The sequence below is a fragment of the Octopus sinensis genome, linkage group LG14 (assembly GCF_006345805.1).
Source record: "Octopus sinensis linkage group LG14, ASM634580v1, whole genome shotgun sequence".
NCBI classification, from domain to species: domain Eukaryota; kingdom Metazoa; phylum Mollusca; class Cephalopoda; order Octopoda; family Octopodidae; genus Octopus; species Octopus sinensis.
This window is the reverse complement of record NC_043010.1, coordinates 9,739,290-9,760,653: the sequence shown is the minus strand read 5'-3', so window position 1 is coordinate 9,760,653 and position 21,364 is coordinate 9,739,290. Positions and strand designations below refer to the sequence as shown.

The 21,364-nt window shown below is 35.1% G+C and overlaps 1 protein-coding gene across 2 annotated transcripts in view; it reads left to right on the top strand.

Annotated features, from left to right (window-relative positions):
• LOC115218862 (protocadherin beta-16) overlaps nt 1–21,364 on the top strand; it is a 41,948-nt gene that overhangs the window by 12,208 nt on the left and 8,376 nt on the right. For both annotated transcript variants that reach the window (XM_029788814.2, XM_036508608.1), the window contains exon 3: nt 1,770–2,790. In XM_029788814.2, the coding sequence (XP_029644674.1) occupies nt 1,770–1,840 (71 nt within the window). In that variant the 3' untranslated portion in view covers nt 1,841–2,790. The remainder of the gene's footprint in view (nt 1–1,769; nt 2,791–21,364) is intronic.

The following is a 21,364-nucleotide window of genomic DNA, read 5'->3' as shown; positions in this document are numbered from 1 at the left end:
AAATGCGTAGCCATATTTCGTCTGCCGTTACGTTCTGAGTTCAAATTCCGCCGAGGTCAACTTTGCCTTTCATCCTTTCGGGGGCGATAAATTAAGTAGCAGTTACGCACTGGGGTCGATGTAATCGACTTAATTCGTTTGTCTGTCCTTGTTTGTCCCCTCTGTGTTTAGCCCCTTGTGGGTAATAAAGAAACATATTTAGCAGTTTTATCTGGGTATCAGGGAAAAAAAAACGCCTTATGCTGCTTAGTTTGGTCTTCTTAAGTCCTCAGTTCAAATCTTTCCAAAGCTATCTTAACCTTTCATCCCACTCCACTGGGGTCAAAATAATAGGGTACCAGGGAGACAAATATTGGGGCTAATCTAATCTCTTTTACTCTTACACTCTTTTACTTGTTTCAGTCATTTGGCTGCGGCCATGCTGGAGCACCACCTTTAGTCGAGCAAATCAACCCCAAGACTTATTCTTGGGAAGCTTATTACTTATTCTATCGGTCTCTTTTGCCGAACTGCTAAGTTACGGGGACATAAACACACCAGCATCGGTTGTCAAGTGATGTTGGTGGGGGGGGGGACAAACACAGACACATAAACATATACACACACATACATATATATACATATATACGACAGGCTTCTTTCAGTTTCCGTCTACCAAATCCACTCACAAGGCTTTGGTTGGCCCGAAGCTATAGCAGAGGACACTTGCCCAAGGTGCCACTCACAGTGGGAATGAACCCAGAACCATGTGGTTGGTTAGCAAGCTACTTACCACACAGCCACTCCTGCGCCTATATAATATATATATATACATATATACGACGGGCTTCTTTCAGTTTCCGTCTACCAAATCCACTCACAAGGCTTTGGTTGGCCCGAGGCTATAGCAGAGGACACTTGCCCAAGGTCCCACACACAGTGGGAATGAACCCAGAACCAATGTTGTCGGCAAGCAAGCTGCTTACCACACAGACACTTTCCCTGTTAAAAATTTCAGCCCTTGTACCTATTTATAAATTTCATGGTTATCTTCATTGAATAGTATCACCAAGCCGTAATTTACGTTCACACTACAGATAGTTCAGTTTCCATCATGTGTTGCAGAACAATTTCCAATGAAATTGCAATTCACTTAGAACGGTTATCAGCTTCACATCTCCTCTGCTTCTTCTGTCTTGCTCTCCGTCTTCATTACCATGAAACTAAAATAAAATATTCTCCTGTAATTTCCCTCTAAAATTAAGTTTCTCTTCAAACTTTCTGATTGGTTCATTTTCAGTCACTTACAAACTCTGTGATTCCATTGCTAATGAAATAATCTACCAATTTTCAATATTATTAACTTTCAATATTATTTCCGTGCTTTCGTTGCAATCTTGTCTGTCTATTAACTTTAAATCCAGCTAGTTACTGCAAAACACAATTTTTTCTTCAATATAGAACTGCCTTAATTATGGAATTGTCTCTTACAAGCTTTAAAATTCCTGAAGCCAAATATTCAGTGATTATAGATTTTTTTTTTTTTTTTTGCTTTCATTTTTAGAACATTATGAGATTCTCTAACAAATTCAAGATCTTTGAAATTAAAAAGTAAATCCATTTAAGAAAGTAATTAAATAAGAACATCTATATGATGAGTCACAAGTATAATTCCTGTGAAAATGTTGAATACTTTCATTAAAACTTTTCTGAAACCTATATTTTTGCTTAAGAAAGTTAGTTCTAAACTCATTTATTTACCATTCTATTTTCTTCTTTTACTTCTTCAGATTCCTGCACTCCATTGGTGAACAAGCCCAGATCTAATCTACAACCCATAACCGTTATCAAACCTTTATGAAAGATGTATATTCAGTTGCTTTAGAGTCTACCTAAAACAAGTTTTAAAGAGAACACCCAATAAAGCCAAACACTATGAAATTGTTGTTGATAAAAATAATTGGTATACTGTTCCAGATATGATAGAAGCTGAGAATATATATATTTCCAGCTTGTCATTTTTTTTGTTACTATATTGATAATATTGTTCTGTCTGTATGCCAAACTATATCATTAATACATTCCATTCAAACAATACAGTGTAAATATCATACGCACTCACCCTGTAACATATGTTGTACTATCCCAGCCTTATAAATGTAATTTTCTGATCAAATCTGAAATGTATGGAGGACAATGTTTTATACAATACCTATAACTATAAAAAAAAATTGAAAAAAAAGTGATATAGCCTTTGATATAACTTGTACATAACACTAATACTTGTTTATGTTCACAAACATTTTTTCGTCTTTTATTTTAACGGAGTTCATAAGTTGAAGGCAGCATGGATGAAGTTCTTTACAAATACTTAAAGAAAGAAAAAAAAAAACAACAAAAAAACAAAAAACAAACTAAAGAATTGAAGTACATCTCGAAAACTTCAAAACAAAAAAAAAAAGAAAGAATAAATAAAAGCGAAAAAAAAACCCAAAAAACAAGAGCACATACATATTCTGTAATTATATACATATCAGACCTTTGAAGGCATTTGTTGAAATTATATATTAAAAAAAAAAAATTCTGATTGTAAAAGATGAAACAGAAGAAGGTTCTTGAGCTTAGTCTGATATCCAAAACTAATGCACTGTAAGGCACCAACACACTCAATATATTTGTAAAGAATAATAGCAGATCTTTACTTGTTATTGCCATACTATCGAACTTTTGAATACAATAACCAAACCTATCAAACCTACATCAATTTAGAAACCATGCGGCATTCAATAACTGTTCCCCGGCCAATTGAAGGTAAGTGTGTGTTTTCTCTCTTTTCTTTATATATGTGCATACACACTTAGCGGTTCGGCAAAAGAGACTGATAGCATAAGTACTGGGCTTACAAAGAATAAGTCTTGGGGTCGATTTGCTCGACTAAAGGCGGTGCTCCAGCATGGCCACAGTCAAATGACTGAAACAAGTAAAAGTGTAAAAGTGTATATGTACTTATACATATGTACAACACACCACCCAACCCACACACCAGCACTGACCAATTCCCATCCCCACATTTTCACACCTTCACATACATACATGCACGCGTCCAGACCACCAGCCCTCTTTCACACACACATATGTACTCTCTTATACACACACACCCCTTCGTGTTGGGGGTCATCTTTACTCTGCTATCTCTCCTACTTCTTCACTCTCCCGTGTGACACTTCTGTCTGGCAGTCACCATGATAGATCGGTAGCAACTACACACCTTTTTTCTCTCCTTGTTATTTTCTGTGTCCCTTTCTGTAGAAGAGCGTAGGCTCGAAACGTAAAAGACTTTTTCAATTCCTGAGTGTTATACTAATACATCTGTTTGTTTTGTACACCACCTGCCTTCCTCTTTTGTTTTTTTCATGAAATCTCCCTATATATGTATGCATATGTATATATATATTATATGCATATTCGCCTTACTGGCACTTGTGCCTGTGCTAGTAGGGTGCCAAGAGCACCATCCGAGCCAATAGAATAAGTACTGGGCTCACAAAGAATAAGTCCCGGGGTCGATTTGCTCGACTAAAGGTGGTGCTCCAGCATGGCCGCAGTCAAATGACTGAAACAAGTAAAAGAGTTAAAGAGTAAGGAGATATCGCTTTTGCATCAAAGAGGTCACCTGCTATGTATATTTATGCAAGAAGGTTAGAAAAAAGATGGTGACTTGTTTATGGAATTTAGTTCTCACACTCAAAACAGTTTAGGCTTTGTTTTTCAGGAAATAATATATTTCAATTGATTCCTTCTTAAGTTGTGTGACATTTGTATAAATCAATCACTGTATTCTATAATGATTGGCCAAAAGCATTTACTGCAAAGCACCACCTTCGTGCCATTCTTTGTTTCATATTTTGACTGTCATGTTTGACATTTTACTCCATCTTCACATCTAACAAGTGACATTTTTTCCAAGCTATTCTACAATTCTTATTTGTAAAATATTTATTTCATTGTTACTTCTGTTTTGGATTTGTTACAAAATTGTTAATTTTCGTTAGATTTATTCAATGGTAGCTCATAAATTTCTTAATTTCTAGATAATTTGTCATCATTCTGTAATTATTCTGTATCAAATGTGCACTTGATAACCAAGTTATTTTAGTAGATATACCTCTTTTTTTACTCACTTGCTCCCTCAAAATTGCTGGCCTTGTGCCAAAATTTGAAACCAGTATCTTACTAGATAGTATTTTAGTGTTCCAGGTTGCTACCAAATCATATTTTAGCATTCTCAATTTTTTGAAAGATTGTTTTAATGTTTTCAGCCGTTGAGATAGCATTTTCAGTTTTATTGTAATAAGAGATTTTTTTTTTGTGGTATATGGTTTAAGATTTCTTTGAGAGATAATTACATTATTATTAAAGATATCTTTTGTATGAAATTCAATGTCTTAGATTTAATAATTACAATATAAGAGACAGTATCTTCATCGTTCATCTTTTACTTGTTTCAGTTATTGCACTGTGGCCATGCTGTGGCACCACCTCAGAAGATTTTAGCCAAACAAATTCACCCTGGTGCTTCTGATTAATTTTGTTTAAATCTGATACTTATTTTACATGTCTTTCTTGTTGAACTGCTAAGTTACAGGATGTAAAAAAACCAACACTGGTTGTCAAATAGAAGGAGGGGAACAAACAGGATGTAAAAATAGCAACACTGGTTGTTAAATAGAAGGAGGGGAACAAACAGGATATAAAAAAACCAACACTGGTTGTCAAATAGAAGCAGGGGAACAAACACAGTACAAATACAAAAAGCACATGCATTCATGCATTCACATGTATTCCAGGCTTCCACGCAGTTTTCCTTTACTAAATTCACTCACAAAGTATTGGTTTACTCAGGGCTATAGCTGAGGCTACTTCCTTAAGGTGCCACACAGTGGGACTGAACCTGAAACTATGTAGTTGCAAAGTAAACCTCCTAACCACGCTGCCAAAGGTTGAGTAGCAGTGAGTGACCAAAACAAGAATGAGATGTACATCAATCCACAAGAAAACTGAGCAATGCTTTTGCAATTTTAAAAATTTTAGAGAAACTTGTTTAGTTACCATTCTAATAATTTATCTTATCAATTAAGTAATCATTATTGAATAGAAATTTTTATTACTTTAAATAAAAAGCAAACATTTTTCTTGCAATTAGTTTCACCTCCTGAGTGCATATATTTGCTACTAACTATAGGTGCAGGAGTGGCTGTGTGGTAAGTAGCTTGCTAACTAACCACATGGTTCCGGGTTCAGTCCCACTGCGTGGCATCTTGGGCAAGTGTCTTCTGCTATAGCCCCGGGCCGACCAATGCCTTGTGAGTGGATTTGGTAGACGGAAACTGAAAGAAGCCTGTCGTATATATGTATATATATATATGTATATATATATATGTATGTGTGTGTGTTTGTGTGTCTGTGTTTGTCCCCCTAGCATTGCTTGACAACCGATGCTGGTGTGTTTACGTCCCTGTTACTAAGCAGTTTGGCAAAAAAAGACCGATAGAATAAGTACTGGGCTTACAAAAAGAATAAGTCCCGGGGTCGAGTTGCTCGACTAAAGGCGGTGCTCCAGCATGGCCGCAGTCAAATGACTGAAACAAGTAAAAGAGTAACTAGACTTTGCCTTAGAAAATTGCATAAATTCAGCCAGAACACAAGATAGCATTAATAAAGGCGTTGATACCCCATTAGTTCCTAGGCTGCTATTCCACGTACACAATTGTCCAAGGCGTTGATACCCCATTAGTTCCTAGGCTGCTATTCCACGTACACAATTGTCCAAGGCGTTGATACCCCATTAGTTCCTAGGCTGCTATTCAATCAATTGTCCACGTACACATTTCACAGTTCAAAACACTAAACAATTTAATCTGCCTGCCTCTGCAAGTCCATTACTGGAACAAAGATGTGGGTAGTTCCAGCTATACATCCCACACCTCTAAAAATATAAATGAAACAAACGGTCTTCTTGACCGTTTAATATTGTCTATGAGAGTAAAAAGGGCAATTCACCGCTTCGTATATTCTTTATTAATAATTGAAACAATTCTACACTGATCTTTCATTAAGCTTGTTCGATCAAGCTTTATTTTTGGAGTAATTGTGGATATTACAGTGACTGATTCCATTATTAGTTCTAGATTACTGTTTTGTTTTGTGCCTATTTTGTATTCAGCTTTTTCTTTTGTATAGTAAAGTAATTCTCTTGTTTTTTATTGAATATATTTTGTTTGCTCTTTATACATTCATTAAAGGGATGCTATTAATTATGACTGCATAACAAACAGATTTCTAAATACTGCCAACTGTGTTATTAGAAATGAAAACCCCAGCAGATTTTCATCAGAGCTTCTCAGTATTTTCCCAGTTTTGTGACAATTTGCTACTGGGTATCATTCACTTTTTACTTGTTTCAGTCATTTGACTGTGACCATGTTATGGCAGTGCTTTGAAAAGTTTAGTCAAAACAAATCAACATCAGTACTTAATTTTAAGTTTGGTGCTTATTGTTTTGGTCACATTTTGGTCACTAAATTAGGTGGGTGTAAATTAACCAACACCGGTTGTCAAGTGGTGGTGGGGACAAACAAACACAATATTATATTTATGTGGAGGAGCATGGATTAGTGGTCAGGGTGTTGGACTCATGATTCCCGGACCAGGCAATCTCTTGTATTCTTGAGGAAAACACTTCATTTCATGTTGTTCCAGTCCACTCAGCTGGCAAAAATAAGTAACCCCGCAATGGACTGGTGTCCCATCCTAGGAGGAATATTTACACCAGAAAAACTGGGAAACCAGCCCTATGCTCCCTACAGATTAATGTGGACAAACCAACCATTATTATATTTATAGACTAAGGTCAGTGGATGGCAGAAACATATAACTGTCAGACAATGTTCTTTGGAGTATTTGTTCCAAATGTTTACATTTTAAGTTCAAATCCTATAGAAGTTAACCTCACCTTTCATTCACCTGATGTCGATAGAATAAAATACCACTCAAGTATTGGAGTCGTTAATGGAAAAATAATATCAAATAAAAATATACATATTCATTTCCAAAATTATATAATATTTCATATAATAGAGCTGGATAAATCAATAGCTGTCAATATCTTTTATTCACGTGTAGTCGTCATAGAACAACAATGAAACGTCTGACAACTAAATGGATGTTACATTTCAAACAAATGTTTATTTCCCATACTTGATTATCACTCTCAGAATTTCTTTCTCATTTCTTTACCACTCATTGCTCTGTTTAATGCATTAGGCTTTGAGCACGTGTTTGATAATGTCTTTGTTAAGGAGTGTCAATCATCTAATCTTAGAGAAGGCTGTTTGCCAGTTTGCCATAAAGGTTAACCTACGGTATATAAAATGACAAAGGAACCTCTGCTTAGTCACATGAATGGCTAGCAAAACATTTACATCGATCTCAGATTGTACCCTACCATCTTAAATAAGGACGAGACATTTTAGATTCTATAGCCCTTCATATTCATAAAACGTTTGTGTGGCCACGGATGGAATGTCTTTTTAATCATAAGTTTGAGTGACCAGGTATGTTTAAGAATAGATAGGCCACAGCAACTTACAGCAGATGTTCATTGAAGATATACAATGCAAATGTTGCACTCAACACTTTATTTGCTCAATTTACATTCAATGTACTCCATTAGTGTTTTTTTTCTTCTCTTAAACAGCTATGGGGGCCTCAGATAGAGTATTTATCCTAAGCAGAGGCCAGATGTCTAATTAGATAAGGCATCAAAATACCTGCTCTTATGAGAGATAATCCCCGAAGAAAAGATACCTTTGATACATTAATAAGTCATGTGGAGAGCCAGCCAAAGACTTGGGGGTGATTTGGTGCACAGCTACTTAAAGAAGCCAAACGATGATGACAATGACAACAATAATGCCAGTGTGACATCACCTACGATGATAGCGATGATGATGATGCTTACCTGATGTATACTTTCTGCTTTTAGAAGTTGATTGGTTATGATTTGGGTGAGCCTTGGCTGCTATTTCTTGCAGGTCCAGTGTCTGAAAAATGGCTTCACTATAAGCTGGCGAGGTTCTTGTTATATATTCTACGTGCTATTGTGATGATGATGATGAATTTCTTAATTTTCATCTAAATTTATTTCTAGGCGCAGGAGTGGCTGTGTGGTAAGTAGCTTGCTAACTAACTACATGGTTCCAGGTTCAGTCCCACTGCGTGGCATCTTGGGCAAGTGTCTTCTGCTATAGCCCAGGGCCGACCAATGCCTTGTGAGTAGATTTGGTAGACGGAAACTGAAAGAAGCTTGTCGTGTATATGTATATATATATATATTCGTGTGTGTGTATGTGTTTGTGTGTCTATGTTTGTCCCCCTAGCATTGCTTGACAACCGATGCTGGTGTGTTTATATCCCCGTCACTTAGTGGTTCGGCAAAAGAGACCGATAGAATAAGTACTAGGCTTACAAAGAATAAGTCCCGGGGTCGATTTGCTCGACTAAAGGCGGTGCTCCAGCATGGCTGCAGTCAAAATGACTGAAACAAGTAAAAGAGAGAAAAGAGAAAAGAGAGTTAGTGATATAAACACAAATATTCTAACATTCTCAACTGAGATTTATTGTCATTTGATACAGAAATCAGTGTTTCAATCCATTTTAACTCTACAATTCATATCATATTGGTTTATTCTTTCGTTGACATTTAAATATTTTATCACAATATCAATTTGCAAACAGTTCAATATATCTGCATATTTTTAAAAATGTCAGTTAAAATTTTGAAATTAACCCTTTTCATCATCATTGTTCGACCGTGGTCGAGACAATGGAATTTACCATGCTACGCCAGACTTCACGGTCCATCATGGCATTACGGAGGTCCTGTTGCTGGATGCCTGTATCCCTGGAGATTACATCAGAGTAGGAGAGTGTGCGCCCTCTGGTATTGCGAGTAGATGGCTTCCAGAGGAGAAGAGTAGAAATTACTTCTTTTTCAGCTCTACAACAATGTCCAGCAAACTGGACTCTCTTACCTTTCACAAGAGATGACACAGGTGGTAGTTTCCCATATATTTGCATTTTGGTTGGATGGCGCTTCCACGAGAGATTTTGAGCTCTCATAAGGAGGCGAGTGTAGGTTCCATCCAACCCTTTTAGTACAAACCAGGTAATGCCATCACACACTTTAGTTCCACTACCAGGCTTATGTGTGCCTTTAATGCAATCCTTTCTGTTGCAAGTTTCTGAAAAAGGATCAAGATCAATGCTCTTTATTTTTATATGAACCAATTTATCCATTTCTTAGTTTAACATTCCCACCTGGCCTTTTGCAGAGTTTGTTCTGTTGCAAGCATGCAGGCCAGGTTACTGACATGATGATATCTTCTGCCCTTCCTCTCATCAATCTCAGGAGTTTGAGAAAGAGACTAAGTCTACATTATTTACATTTGACGGATATTTGTCTTCATCTTGTTTGCTGTTAAAACAGCGTTTCAGCTGATATACCCTTCAGCCTTCATCAGTTACCTTGGGTTCTCGTACCTATTTTTCGATGTTGTTATTATTATTATTATTATTATTCAGGTCACTGCCTGGAATCGAACTCGGAATCTTGGGGTTAGTAGCCCACACTCTTAACCACTATAAGCAATTATAGAGTGAATTTTAGGGCTTATAAATCTAATATTTTCCTATCCTTCCTTAATATCGGTTCCCATATGCTACTCATATTTTTATCTTTTTTTTATTTTTACTTGCTTCAGTCATTTGACTGCGGCCATGCTGGAGCACCGCCTTTAATCGAGCAACTCGACCCCGGAACTTATTCTTTTGTAAGCCCAGTACTTATTCTATCGGTCCCTTTTGCCGAACCGCTAAGTAACGGGAACATAAACACACCAGCATCGGTTGTCAAGCAATGCTAGGGGAACAAACACAGACACACAAACACACACACATACACACACATATATATATATATATATTATATATATATATACGACAGGCTTCTTTCAGTTTCCATCTACCAAATCCACTCACAAGGCATTGGTCGGCCCGGGGCTATAGCAGAAGACACTTGCCCAAGATGCCACGCAGTAGGATTGAACCCGGAACCATGTGGTTGGTTAGCAAGCTACTTACCACACAGCCACTCCGACACCTATAATATATATGACAGGCTTCTTTCAGTTTCCGTCTACCAAATCCACTCACAAGGCATTGGTCGGCCCGGGGCTATAGCAGAAGACACTTGCCCAAGATGCCACGCAGTAGGATTGAACCCGGAACCATGTGGTTGGTTAGCAAGCTACTTACCACACAGCCACTCCGACACCTATAATATATATGACAGGCTTCTTTCAGTTTCCGTCTACCAAATCCACTCACAAGGCATTGGTCGGCCCGGGGCTATAGCAGAAGACACTTGCCCAAGATGCCACGCAGTGGGACTGAACCCGGAACCATGTGGTTGGTTAGCAAGCTACTTACCACACAGCCACTCCTCTGTACTTGGTCTGCTTAGAAGGTTGCTGTGTCCTTGCATATGTTCTGCTTCTTTTAGAGGGTGAGTGCCTGGGAACTGTGAAAATTATTGGGTGTCAAAAATAGTAGACATTATATGATAGGAAAGTCACTTAGTTCCAGTGCATATTTTTGACAAATAAATTATGCATGCCCCTTGGAACTTCTATTAGGCAAGCATTATATGTATGCACATTCACTGACATTGACATACAAATACATACACACTTACAGATACACATATATGCACATATATACAGTATGTTCAAGAAACCTTAGGTAATGTGTAATGTAAAGTTGAATCAAACTGCTTGGTATCATATATATATATATATATATATATATATATATATAATATATATATATATATATACATATATATATATATATATATATATATATATATATATATACATATATATATATATATATATATTATATATATATATATATATATACATATATATATATATATATATATATATATATATATATATATATATATATATATATACACACACACATACATATATATAAGGCAGAGAGCTGGCAGAAATGTTAGCATGCTGGGTGAAATGATTAGTGGTATTTCGACTGTCTTTATGTTCTCAGTTCAAATTCCACCGAGGTCGACTTTGCCTTTCATCCTTTTGGGTTCGATTAAATAAGTACCAGTTACACACTGGAGTCAATGTAATCGACTTAATCTGCTTGTCCGTCCTTGTTTGTCCCCTCTATGTTTCGCCCCCTGCTAGCAATAAAGAAATATATATATATATATATATATTGGCCTCCCCGCTTAGCCAGCGGGGTGGTGCCACTTGAAGGCTAAAACAATATGAAGCGCATTGTAACCAGCGATGCGTAGCAACATCTGATAGCCTGGTCGGTAACGGTCACAGTGATATATATATATATAATATATATATATATATATATATATATATATATATGTGTATATGTATACATATATATGTATATATATATATATATATGTATATATATATATATATATATATATATATATATATATATATATATATATTATATATATTTCGTTTTTGGATTTGGTTTGCAAGATTCTTTATATGAGTCCGTGAGTCGAAGCATATTCTGTTTTGTCTGGGGAGAGTCATTTTCTTTTTGTGCCTTATTATTTAACAAACCCACCGGTAAAATTTCCACTTTTTTCTTATTTTTTTTGTCGTAAAATTTTTCTTATTTTTATTGTCCTAAAATTTTCGTTGCGTCTTGCAATCTTTTCAATAGTTTTGAGAGTCAAAACTATTGAAAAGGTTGCAAGACGCAATGAAAATTTTAGAACAATAAAAATAAGAAAAAAGTGGAAATTTTACTGGTGAGTGTGTTAAATAATAAGGCACAAAAAGAAAATGACTTTCCCCAGGCACAACAGAATATATATATATATATATATATATATATATATATGTATGTATATACATAGATATAGATATATTGTGTATGTGTGTCTTCATTTAAACACATATGCACACAAATACACATACACTTACACACATGCACACACACACACACATTATCCATCAGATTTTGAAGTGCAAACAACAAGAGGAGACATACTCAGCCCATGAAGCGAAGTATTCATAATATTTCATTGATTTATTGAAAACTGAAACTCTTGCTGCTCTGCCATAACTGAGAGGGTTTTTCACCCACATAGATAGATAGATAGATAAAAGGTATGTCTGTATTTATGTCTATGTGAGTGTACACATGCGTGTGTGTGTAAATACATACTTAAATATTTTATAAATATGTACCTTCTAAAGAAAATGAACAAATTAGAAGCATCTATTCCTTCCCTGTAATTCCATGACACCATCTATTTTAGAAGGTGTATTTCTTTTTAGATTTTCTATTGAAAGAAAATTCTTAATCAGGCTATTTTATGAACAACCGTGTCATACTTATGGCTTCTTATTGAATCAAAAATATTTTTTATGCTTCCATTCATTCTGTGAAGAGGAATGTTTGTTATTTTTCACTAATTCTTCTCTTCAACCATTCCTATTATCTAGATTGATTTTTTTAGTTTGTGTATTTGTTCTTTACTGCTTAAGTGTTGTTTCTTAACCCCTTTTGACTGTGAATGCCTGGAGAAAACTTTTTTGTTTCAATCCCTTATACAATACTAGCAATTTACAATTTGCAATTTATAATTTTAAATGAATACATTTTAATTTTTATTTCAATTTTTATTTTTTTCTTTTTTTTGTTTTAATGTAGTCATATTTCTTCCGCCACCCTTTGCATTAAAAAGTTACATTCCTTGCTACATTTTGCCTAATAGCTACATTCGAAATTTGTGGAATATAGAATTAAGCATTTCTTCTCTAAATTGATTTCTTTCTTAGGAAGATTTATAAAAGAGTAAGTGAGAGAGAGAGAGAGAGAGAGAGAGAGACAGACAGAGAGTGAGAAAGGGGGAGAGGAAATGAATTTGTGTGGTATTCATGCTGTTCTTTTGAATGTTACCAATACAAAGTAAAATAGCTACGACTATGAATCGAATCAGACTAGTAGATTCACCTCAAGACTAAATTTATGTGTCTTCCTTTTCTCATAACAATATTCTAGAAATTATTTCAATTACAACTTATTGTATTGTTGATTCTCGATATAATTTAATTGTATTATTAATACTGTATACAAGGTGGGGTGAAGTGGTAGAAATAGACAGACAAAGCGCATTACAGCATTTGTCGTTGCTCTTTACATTCTGAATTCAAGTTCTGAGGTCCCCTTTATTTTAATCCACTGGGCCCAATAAAATAAAGCGGTGCCAAATACTGGATCAATTTAATTGACTAACCTACTCCCATGAAATTTCAGATCTTGGGTCTTTGTCAGAAACAGTTATCAATTTAGTTCCTATATATATATATATATATATATATATATATATATATATATATATATATGTATGTATGTATGTATGTATGTATGTATGTATGTATGTATGTATGTATGTATATATATATATATATATATATGTGCATGTATGTATGTATATGAAAATACTATTTCTATCTTTTGTTGTATCTCAGGAGAGTCATTCTGCCAATAATAAACACATGTACTGCTTATATTTCTTGTCTTTTATAATCATTATCTGGTTGTTTAACCATTTAACCAATTGACTAATCAATTGTTTGATTAATCATTTGGTCAATCAATCTGAATTCTTAAACAAACAATGAATTAGTTAGAATTTGGTTATATGGTTCATCAATTCACCAATAATGTTAATGATAATAATAATAATAATAATAATAATAATAATAATAATAATAATGATAATAATAATAATAATAATGATGATGATGATGATAACAATAATAAAAGAACCTAAATAGAACCAGTGTGTGTTTATTTTTTTATTGACATAATGACCCTCCCAAGATATGTTATAACACACAAGTTCACTACAAGACTTTTGTAAACTACATATAAAAACGAACTATATTGCTATATTTTATATAAACAATATTGCTATCTATATATTTAAGACAGAGTTTGTGTGTGTTTCTGTATATTCCTTATAGATTCGAAAACTGAGTTGCCAATTCTGACATATGTGGTATCAAAAGATTTAGTAATCTTTCAGCTACCAAATAAAATATGTTTTTGGGACAACAACTCTTTTTCACTACAAAAATAGCCTCAAAAACGAAGTCAGATTGCATAGTTTTGAGGTCTTTAACTAAGGGAGGGAAATCTGCCTGACAACTTTTGTGCTTTAGATAGAACATAGGAGAAAATGTTTAAAATACATAGAGTTTTAACAGGGAATGTTGAGGTCTCAGTGCTTTGCTTTGTCTGCTTGGTCTACAATACTATTAAAACAACCTTGGATGTGAGAACAGGGAATTATTGTGTTTCATGTGATAACCATGCATTGCCCAGTGTAGTAAAATGTTTTGTCAAGTCTACAGTAAACTAGTACAGGGCTGGCTCTGTAGTCTGGTTTTGATGCAAAGAGAAAGGCCTGAGCACTATACTATCCCATTGAAGGAAATCAATGTGAATGGCAACAAAAGAACTTTGATGAACCTAGATAACTGATTGATTTATTGAAAAACCAATCAAATAGTTATTTAGTTAATTGGTTAAATTGTTAACTAGCTTAATAATGGTTTCAACTTTTTGGCACAAGGCCAGCAAGTCCGGGCGTTAGGGTAAGTCAATTACATCAACTTCAGTATTCAACTGGTACTCATTTTAGTAACCCCAGAAAGATGGGAAGCAAAGTTGACCCCTGCAAAATTTGAACTCAGAACATAAGGACAGATGAAATGCCAATAAACATTTGTAATAAAGATTCCACCAACTCACCACCTTCAACTAGCTTAATAATAAAAGAAGTGAAATGGAACCAGTGCATGTGATTATTATTGGCCTAATCACCCTTACAAGATACAACTCAGTAATATTTCTGTTCCTTTTTTTGTCATCCCAAATATTTTTTAATTTGGGCTGTGGGATTTTTGTCCAGGCTAGATATTTGCCCCAGGAAATTTTCCTATTTAATGTATATTAGACAAAATATTTTATTAGAAAAAAGACCTGAAACTCAGTTTAAATCTTGCCAGCAGTTCTATCGCTTCAGACATTAATGTTACAAAATCTTATTTTTTACCCTCTAATTTTCCATTTCGGGGGTAATTTCCATCTAGAAGGCTCAAAGCTCTAAAATGAGTATCAGGGTTTGCTATTCCTCTTCAGACTAAACCATAAAAATCCATCTCTCAGGAGCAAAGACAGCCGAGGAGAGGAGAGATGGATTCAGTCAGCAGATCAGAAACGCCGCCAGATGCAGAAAGCCAGAGCCACCTGCACCAATAGCACAGCCCCTACCCACTTCTGCCCCCACTTGTAAGAAGCTTTCTTGCCCGGATTGGCCTCACCAGCCACCTCCGGTCTCGTAGCAGCAATTCCACCAAATGATGTCAAGGGTCATCTTCGAACCCGAAGGACGAACATTCATTCAAACCATAAAAAAAAAGCAACAACTAGAAGCAAAGAAGGAAACCAATATTTCATTTGGTGGGATTTAATATATCTACTTTGTTGGTGCTACCAGTCCAGTCTTTCTGTCTTGAAGCCATTTCTTTGCAATATAAATCTTATCCATTCATTCATTTATAATCAGAATTGTCAATAACAAAGTATTTTCTTTCCTCATCTGATTTATTACTTTTTCGTTTTTTTTTCACATTATCTTTGTCTTTTACATAATGCAAGAAATAGTTTATTATTAACTTTTCTTTCAACAATTAAATTATTCTCAACACTTTATTGCAGAAAATCTTTCTTAATGGAAATATTTTTTGATGTCTAGAATTCATAAACAATGAAAAAGTTTGATATAAAGAAATGCTTGTTATAGCAGTTAAATTATATTATTATAAGGCGCAGGAGTGGCTGTGTGGTAAGTAGCTTGCTTACCAACCACATGGTTCCGGGTTCAGTCCCACTGTGTGGCACCTTGGGCAAGTGTCTTCTACTATAGCCTCAGGCCAACCAAAGCCTTGTGAGTGGATTTGGTAGACGGAAACTGAAAGAAGCCCGTCATATATATGAATATATATATATATATATATATATACGTGTGTGTGTTTGTGTGTTTGGCTTAATTCATTTGACTAAAAAATTCTTCAAAGGCAGAACCACAGCATGGCTGCAGTCTAATGACTGAAACAAGTAATGTGTGTGTGTGTGTGTGTGTATGTACATATATGTTTGTATGTATGTATGTATGTATATACACACACACAAACATATACATGCAGATATGTGTGGCATATCTATGTGTGTGTATTTATAAACACATTCTTTTCTATGCCATGATTGCTTTTAAGTCAGAGATTCAAAGATTATTTTCACTTTACAATGCAGTTTGTGAGAGAAATAACAATTGGCTCTTTTGTATTGTATTGGTGGCTTTGAGGAAATTAGGCTAAATCCTCTTGTCCCAGGACATCAGGGTTATTTCCGCCCCCTTTGAATCAATAAGATCAATCGTGCAGTATGTTTTTGTTTGTTTTTTGTTTTTTTTTTCTGAAAGGCAGCTACACACAAATGTTTTTTTTATAATAGTTTTACTGAAGTTTTGGCAGGAATGGTAGATCAATTAATGAAAAATGCTCTTTATATTCCAAGTTCAAATCCAGCAGTAGTTGACTTTGCCCTTCATCTTTCAGTGTTTAATAAATTAAGTACCAATCAATGACACAGGGCCATTGAATTGACAATTCTTTTCCTCTGGAACCCATGGCCTTGTCTTGTTTGTATGTTTAAAATCATTATTCTTCCTTCCTTTCTCTTTCCCAGTTTTTCTTTTTTCTTTTCACCTTGAAGATCCAATTATCTATGTCTAAGATTATAGAATTTCACAGCAACACAGAAGTAAAGAAATTTTTAGGTAAAATAAAATATAAATTCTACAAAATACTGGGAAAATATTTTAGAATAGCAAAATACTTTGGTAGTTATTTAAAGAAATAATAAAAGAAAGCTATTATGTTGTTGAAGACAAATCTGTAAATTATATATTGAGATGTTGGTTGGCTGTACAAGTCAGATAGCTGAAGAAACATACTACGCAGCAGAAAAATTCCAATAATAAAATTAGAGGGAAAGCTCTGTGATTGGATGAAAATGAAATAAGTACGATTTCCTGGATGTGTAATCAAGGATGGTCTAAGTTCAGATGAGAGGCAAATATATCTGCGAATTTAATGCATGAAATGTTGCATTGAAGGAAAAGTTTGAAGAGGTGCAGTCGTGTTAAATGGGAAAATGATGAGAATTAGATGGTGGAATGCTCCGAGTTGATGATTATTGCTAACCTGTTTAAAAGTAGGCCAGGAATGAAATCCGATGCAGTGATGGGGGTTAATTAAAGGTGCCCGGGGCATATCAAAGCCTGTAACTAAAAGCTAGATAAAAAATATTAAAAAAAAGACAAGGATGTTGTGTGAATATGTGACTCAACTCAACAATAAAGAAACTACATAAACAAACAAATAGATATATAAATAAAGAAATAAAAACAGATATCAGCAAAATACTGTTGATATTTCTATTACCTAATAAAATCTTTTCAGGTTCCATACATTCCAATTGACAGTGTATCGATGAAAGAGATGGAGAGCACTCAACACTAATTCAAAAGGAATTTTTTTCTCATGACTCCCAAGTTTCAGGTTACCGTGATCTTCAGGTGTAAACTGCCTTCTTTCAGAATTCAAGCAGATTTTACATGGACTGGAAAGGGTTTATTCTTTTGTCTATAGCTATAATTTTAGCTCATGTCTAACATCATTTGTGTTAAGAACTGATTTATGGTTATTGCCATTTCATACACCATTTCACCAGTTGGATTTGCTCTTTAACTGCATAGCACTTTTCATATCACGTTTTCCTAGGTTGTTTTTCTAAAATAATTTGTCTCTATATTGTCTTCCATTGAATTCAAAAGATGATTCTGTAACACAATAGACATTCAAGGACAATAATCCTTTCTGCTTCTGCTTGTGTATTATGTTATAGAATCCTATTTTGTTGTGTTGTGTATTGCAAAGGTGGTGTATCAATTTCCTAAAGCATGGATAGACACAAATTAGGGCATATTAAGACAAAAATCTTAATAAATACCTTCAAAGACTTCAACACCAAAATAACTATCCAAACAAACCAACCCAAAGTAAATTTTATAGACATAATCATAGGGAAACATTATCCTTATAGAAAACTGATCAAAGTGTTGCTAAACCAAAGAATCCTCTGCATTCAATGTTGGCTCCATTCTTTCAAAGCAAACATGACTAAGATAGGAAAAGTGTTGACTACAGATGAAAGAAGAGAATATGAGTACGAGTGTAAAATATAGGAGTTATAGGAGTCAGAGAATAATTGGGACGATAGTAATGTGAGAGAAACTGTGATAGCTATATGCTAGTTGTTGGTAAATTGATTAGGAAAACAGCATGATATCAGTTTGGATAGCAATAAAAATTGGGTGATGATAGACAGAGGCTGAGTCTTGCATAGCAATAGAGGAGAGTAACAGTGAGAGAGAGAGAGAGAGTGTCAATGAAGAGTGACATAGGTGAAAGATAGAGCATTAGAAGAGTGATGGGGAAGAGTTGGTAGAACAGAACGATAAAAAGGTGGAGAGATTGCATAGAGACAGATCAAATCAAATCAATGCTATTTTTTCGAAATGCAAGTGGTGTACAGCGAATGGGAGAGGTGAGCAATTAAGAGTAAATAAAGACTTAACAGGAATAAAAGGGGCAAGATATCCATTGTAGATATATATTGTACATCAAAACTTTATTCTCAACCATTATTGTTATGACAATATATGGGTGTGTACATGTGTGTGTGTTCAAGAGCCTGCATATTTGTGTGTATTTGTATAAGTGTACACACACACACACACACACACACACATATATATACACAGTTATGTGCTTATATATATCAACACAAATAAAATATTTCTATTGAATGAGCATTTATTATTTTGTGTGTACTTCTAAATGTATACACAGGTACATACACATGTCCATAATACATACATACATACCTACATACATACTTACATACTTACATACATACATACATACATACATACTTACATACTTACACACATACATACATACATACATACATACATACATACATACATGCATGCATGCATGCATGCATGCATGCATGCATACATACATACATACATACATACATACATACCTACATACGTACGTACATACATACACACATACATACATACATACATACATACATACATACATACATACATACATACCTACATACATACATACCTACATGCATGCATGCATACATACATACATACATACATACATACATACACATATACATTACATATTAATGTAAGAGTTGTAAAGTATGTTTGAATATATTTTATGTACTAAAAATGTTATCTCATATAGACTCAATTTTTGTAGAGTGGATTCAAATATTTATTATAACAAAAGTTGATAGCTCAGGGTGAAATGTTGAATAGACTATCAAATTCTGAGATAATAAATTCACACACACACACACACGTGAATGTATGTACATAGGTATTGATGTATGTGTATAAGGATGTTTGTATGTATATATGTATGTACTTTTGTATGCATGCATGTTTGAATGCATATACGTGACATTTCCTGATATAGACACAATAATTTGTTGTCATGAAGCTGAACAAATATTTGCAATGATTGTTAAAAACAAATGCCTATATATCGAATAAAGAATTAAACCACACAACAGTAAGCGAACCATCCGATCGTGGCCGTGGCCAGCGCCGCCCCGACTGGCCTCCGTGCCGGTGGCACGTAAAAAGCACCATCCATTCGTGGCTGTTGCCAGCCTCACCTGGCCCCCGTGCTGGTGGCATGTAGCATCATCCGTTCATGACCGTTGCCAGCCTCGCCTGGCCCCCGCGCTGGTGGCACGTAAAAGCACCATCCGTTTGTGGCCGTTGCCAGCCTCGCCTGGCTCCCGTGCCAGTGGCATGTAAAAAGCACCATCCGATCGTGGCCATTGCCAGCCTCTCCTGGCCCCCGTGCCCATTGCACGTAAAAAGCACCATCCATCCGTGGCCGTATGTCAGCGCCATCTGGCACCTGTGCAGTGGCACGTAAAAAGCACCCACTACACTCACGGAGTGGTTGGCGTTAGGAAGGGCATTCAGCCGTAGAAACACTGCCAGATCAGACTGGGCCTGATGCAGCCTTCTGGCTTCACAGACCCCAGTTGAACTGTCCAACCCATGCTAGCATGGAAAGCGGACGCTAAATGATGATGATGATGATGATGATGATGAACACATAGTGGGTCACAATTCTTATGGATAACTACTCTGTCAATGATACAAGATGTCTATACATTATCTTTACAGTTTGAAAAAATGCAGTAAAATAGAAATAAAATTAAAATTGTGGATAACTCAGCAGAGTTTATTGAAAACATAAGCAAACAAGTTAAGTTTTATCAGAAACATTAGAATGCCTCCACATGGGCTCCATTGGTTGCCAACTTGATTGATAGATCTCAACTTTAATAAATACTATAAAGTGTGGAAGTTGTAAAGTTAATTTATGAACACCCTGTATTTAGAAATTCTTTTTGACTGACAATATTTTCATTTATCTTGACTAATGCTTTGCTCTTATTACCTCCGCCTTAGTGAAGGCAGCAGTATTGTTTTCAGTTGTGTTTGTTTGTATGTTTGTTTGACTATGGAAAAGATATCTGAAGAACCACTGGATGGATTTGGATGAAACTTTCAGGGATGTTTGGCCTCATGACTGGCATGAACTGATTGGATTTTCGGATCGATCCAGTACCAAAATAAGATTCTGGATTATTTTTTCCAGTTTTTTTTTTACATAATTTTTTAGAGTGGTCAGGTTCATTTTTAGTATTCTCGTTTGTGAGAGCAGTCGAGTTTATTTCAGATATTCTCATTTTTAAAATCATCACTATGTAATCGTTGAGAGAACGTTGGTGTTGCCTTGGCAGAGGATTGCGCTCTCTGAGCGTTCTTGTTTCATTTATATTTTTGTACTGCTGACTTTTACATTTAGCATTCTAGTGTTCTTGTACATAAGATGTACTCTCTTTCTTTCTCTGTCTTTCCCTGCCTTTCTCTTACTCTTACTTCACTCTCACACACACACACACACACACGTATACAATAGACACATTAATATGTATTTAA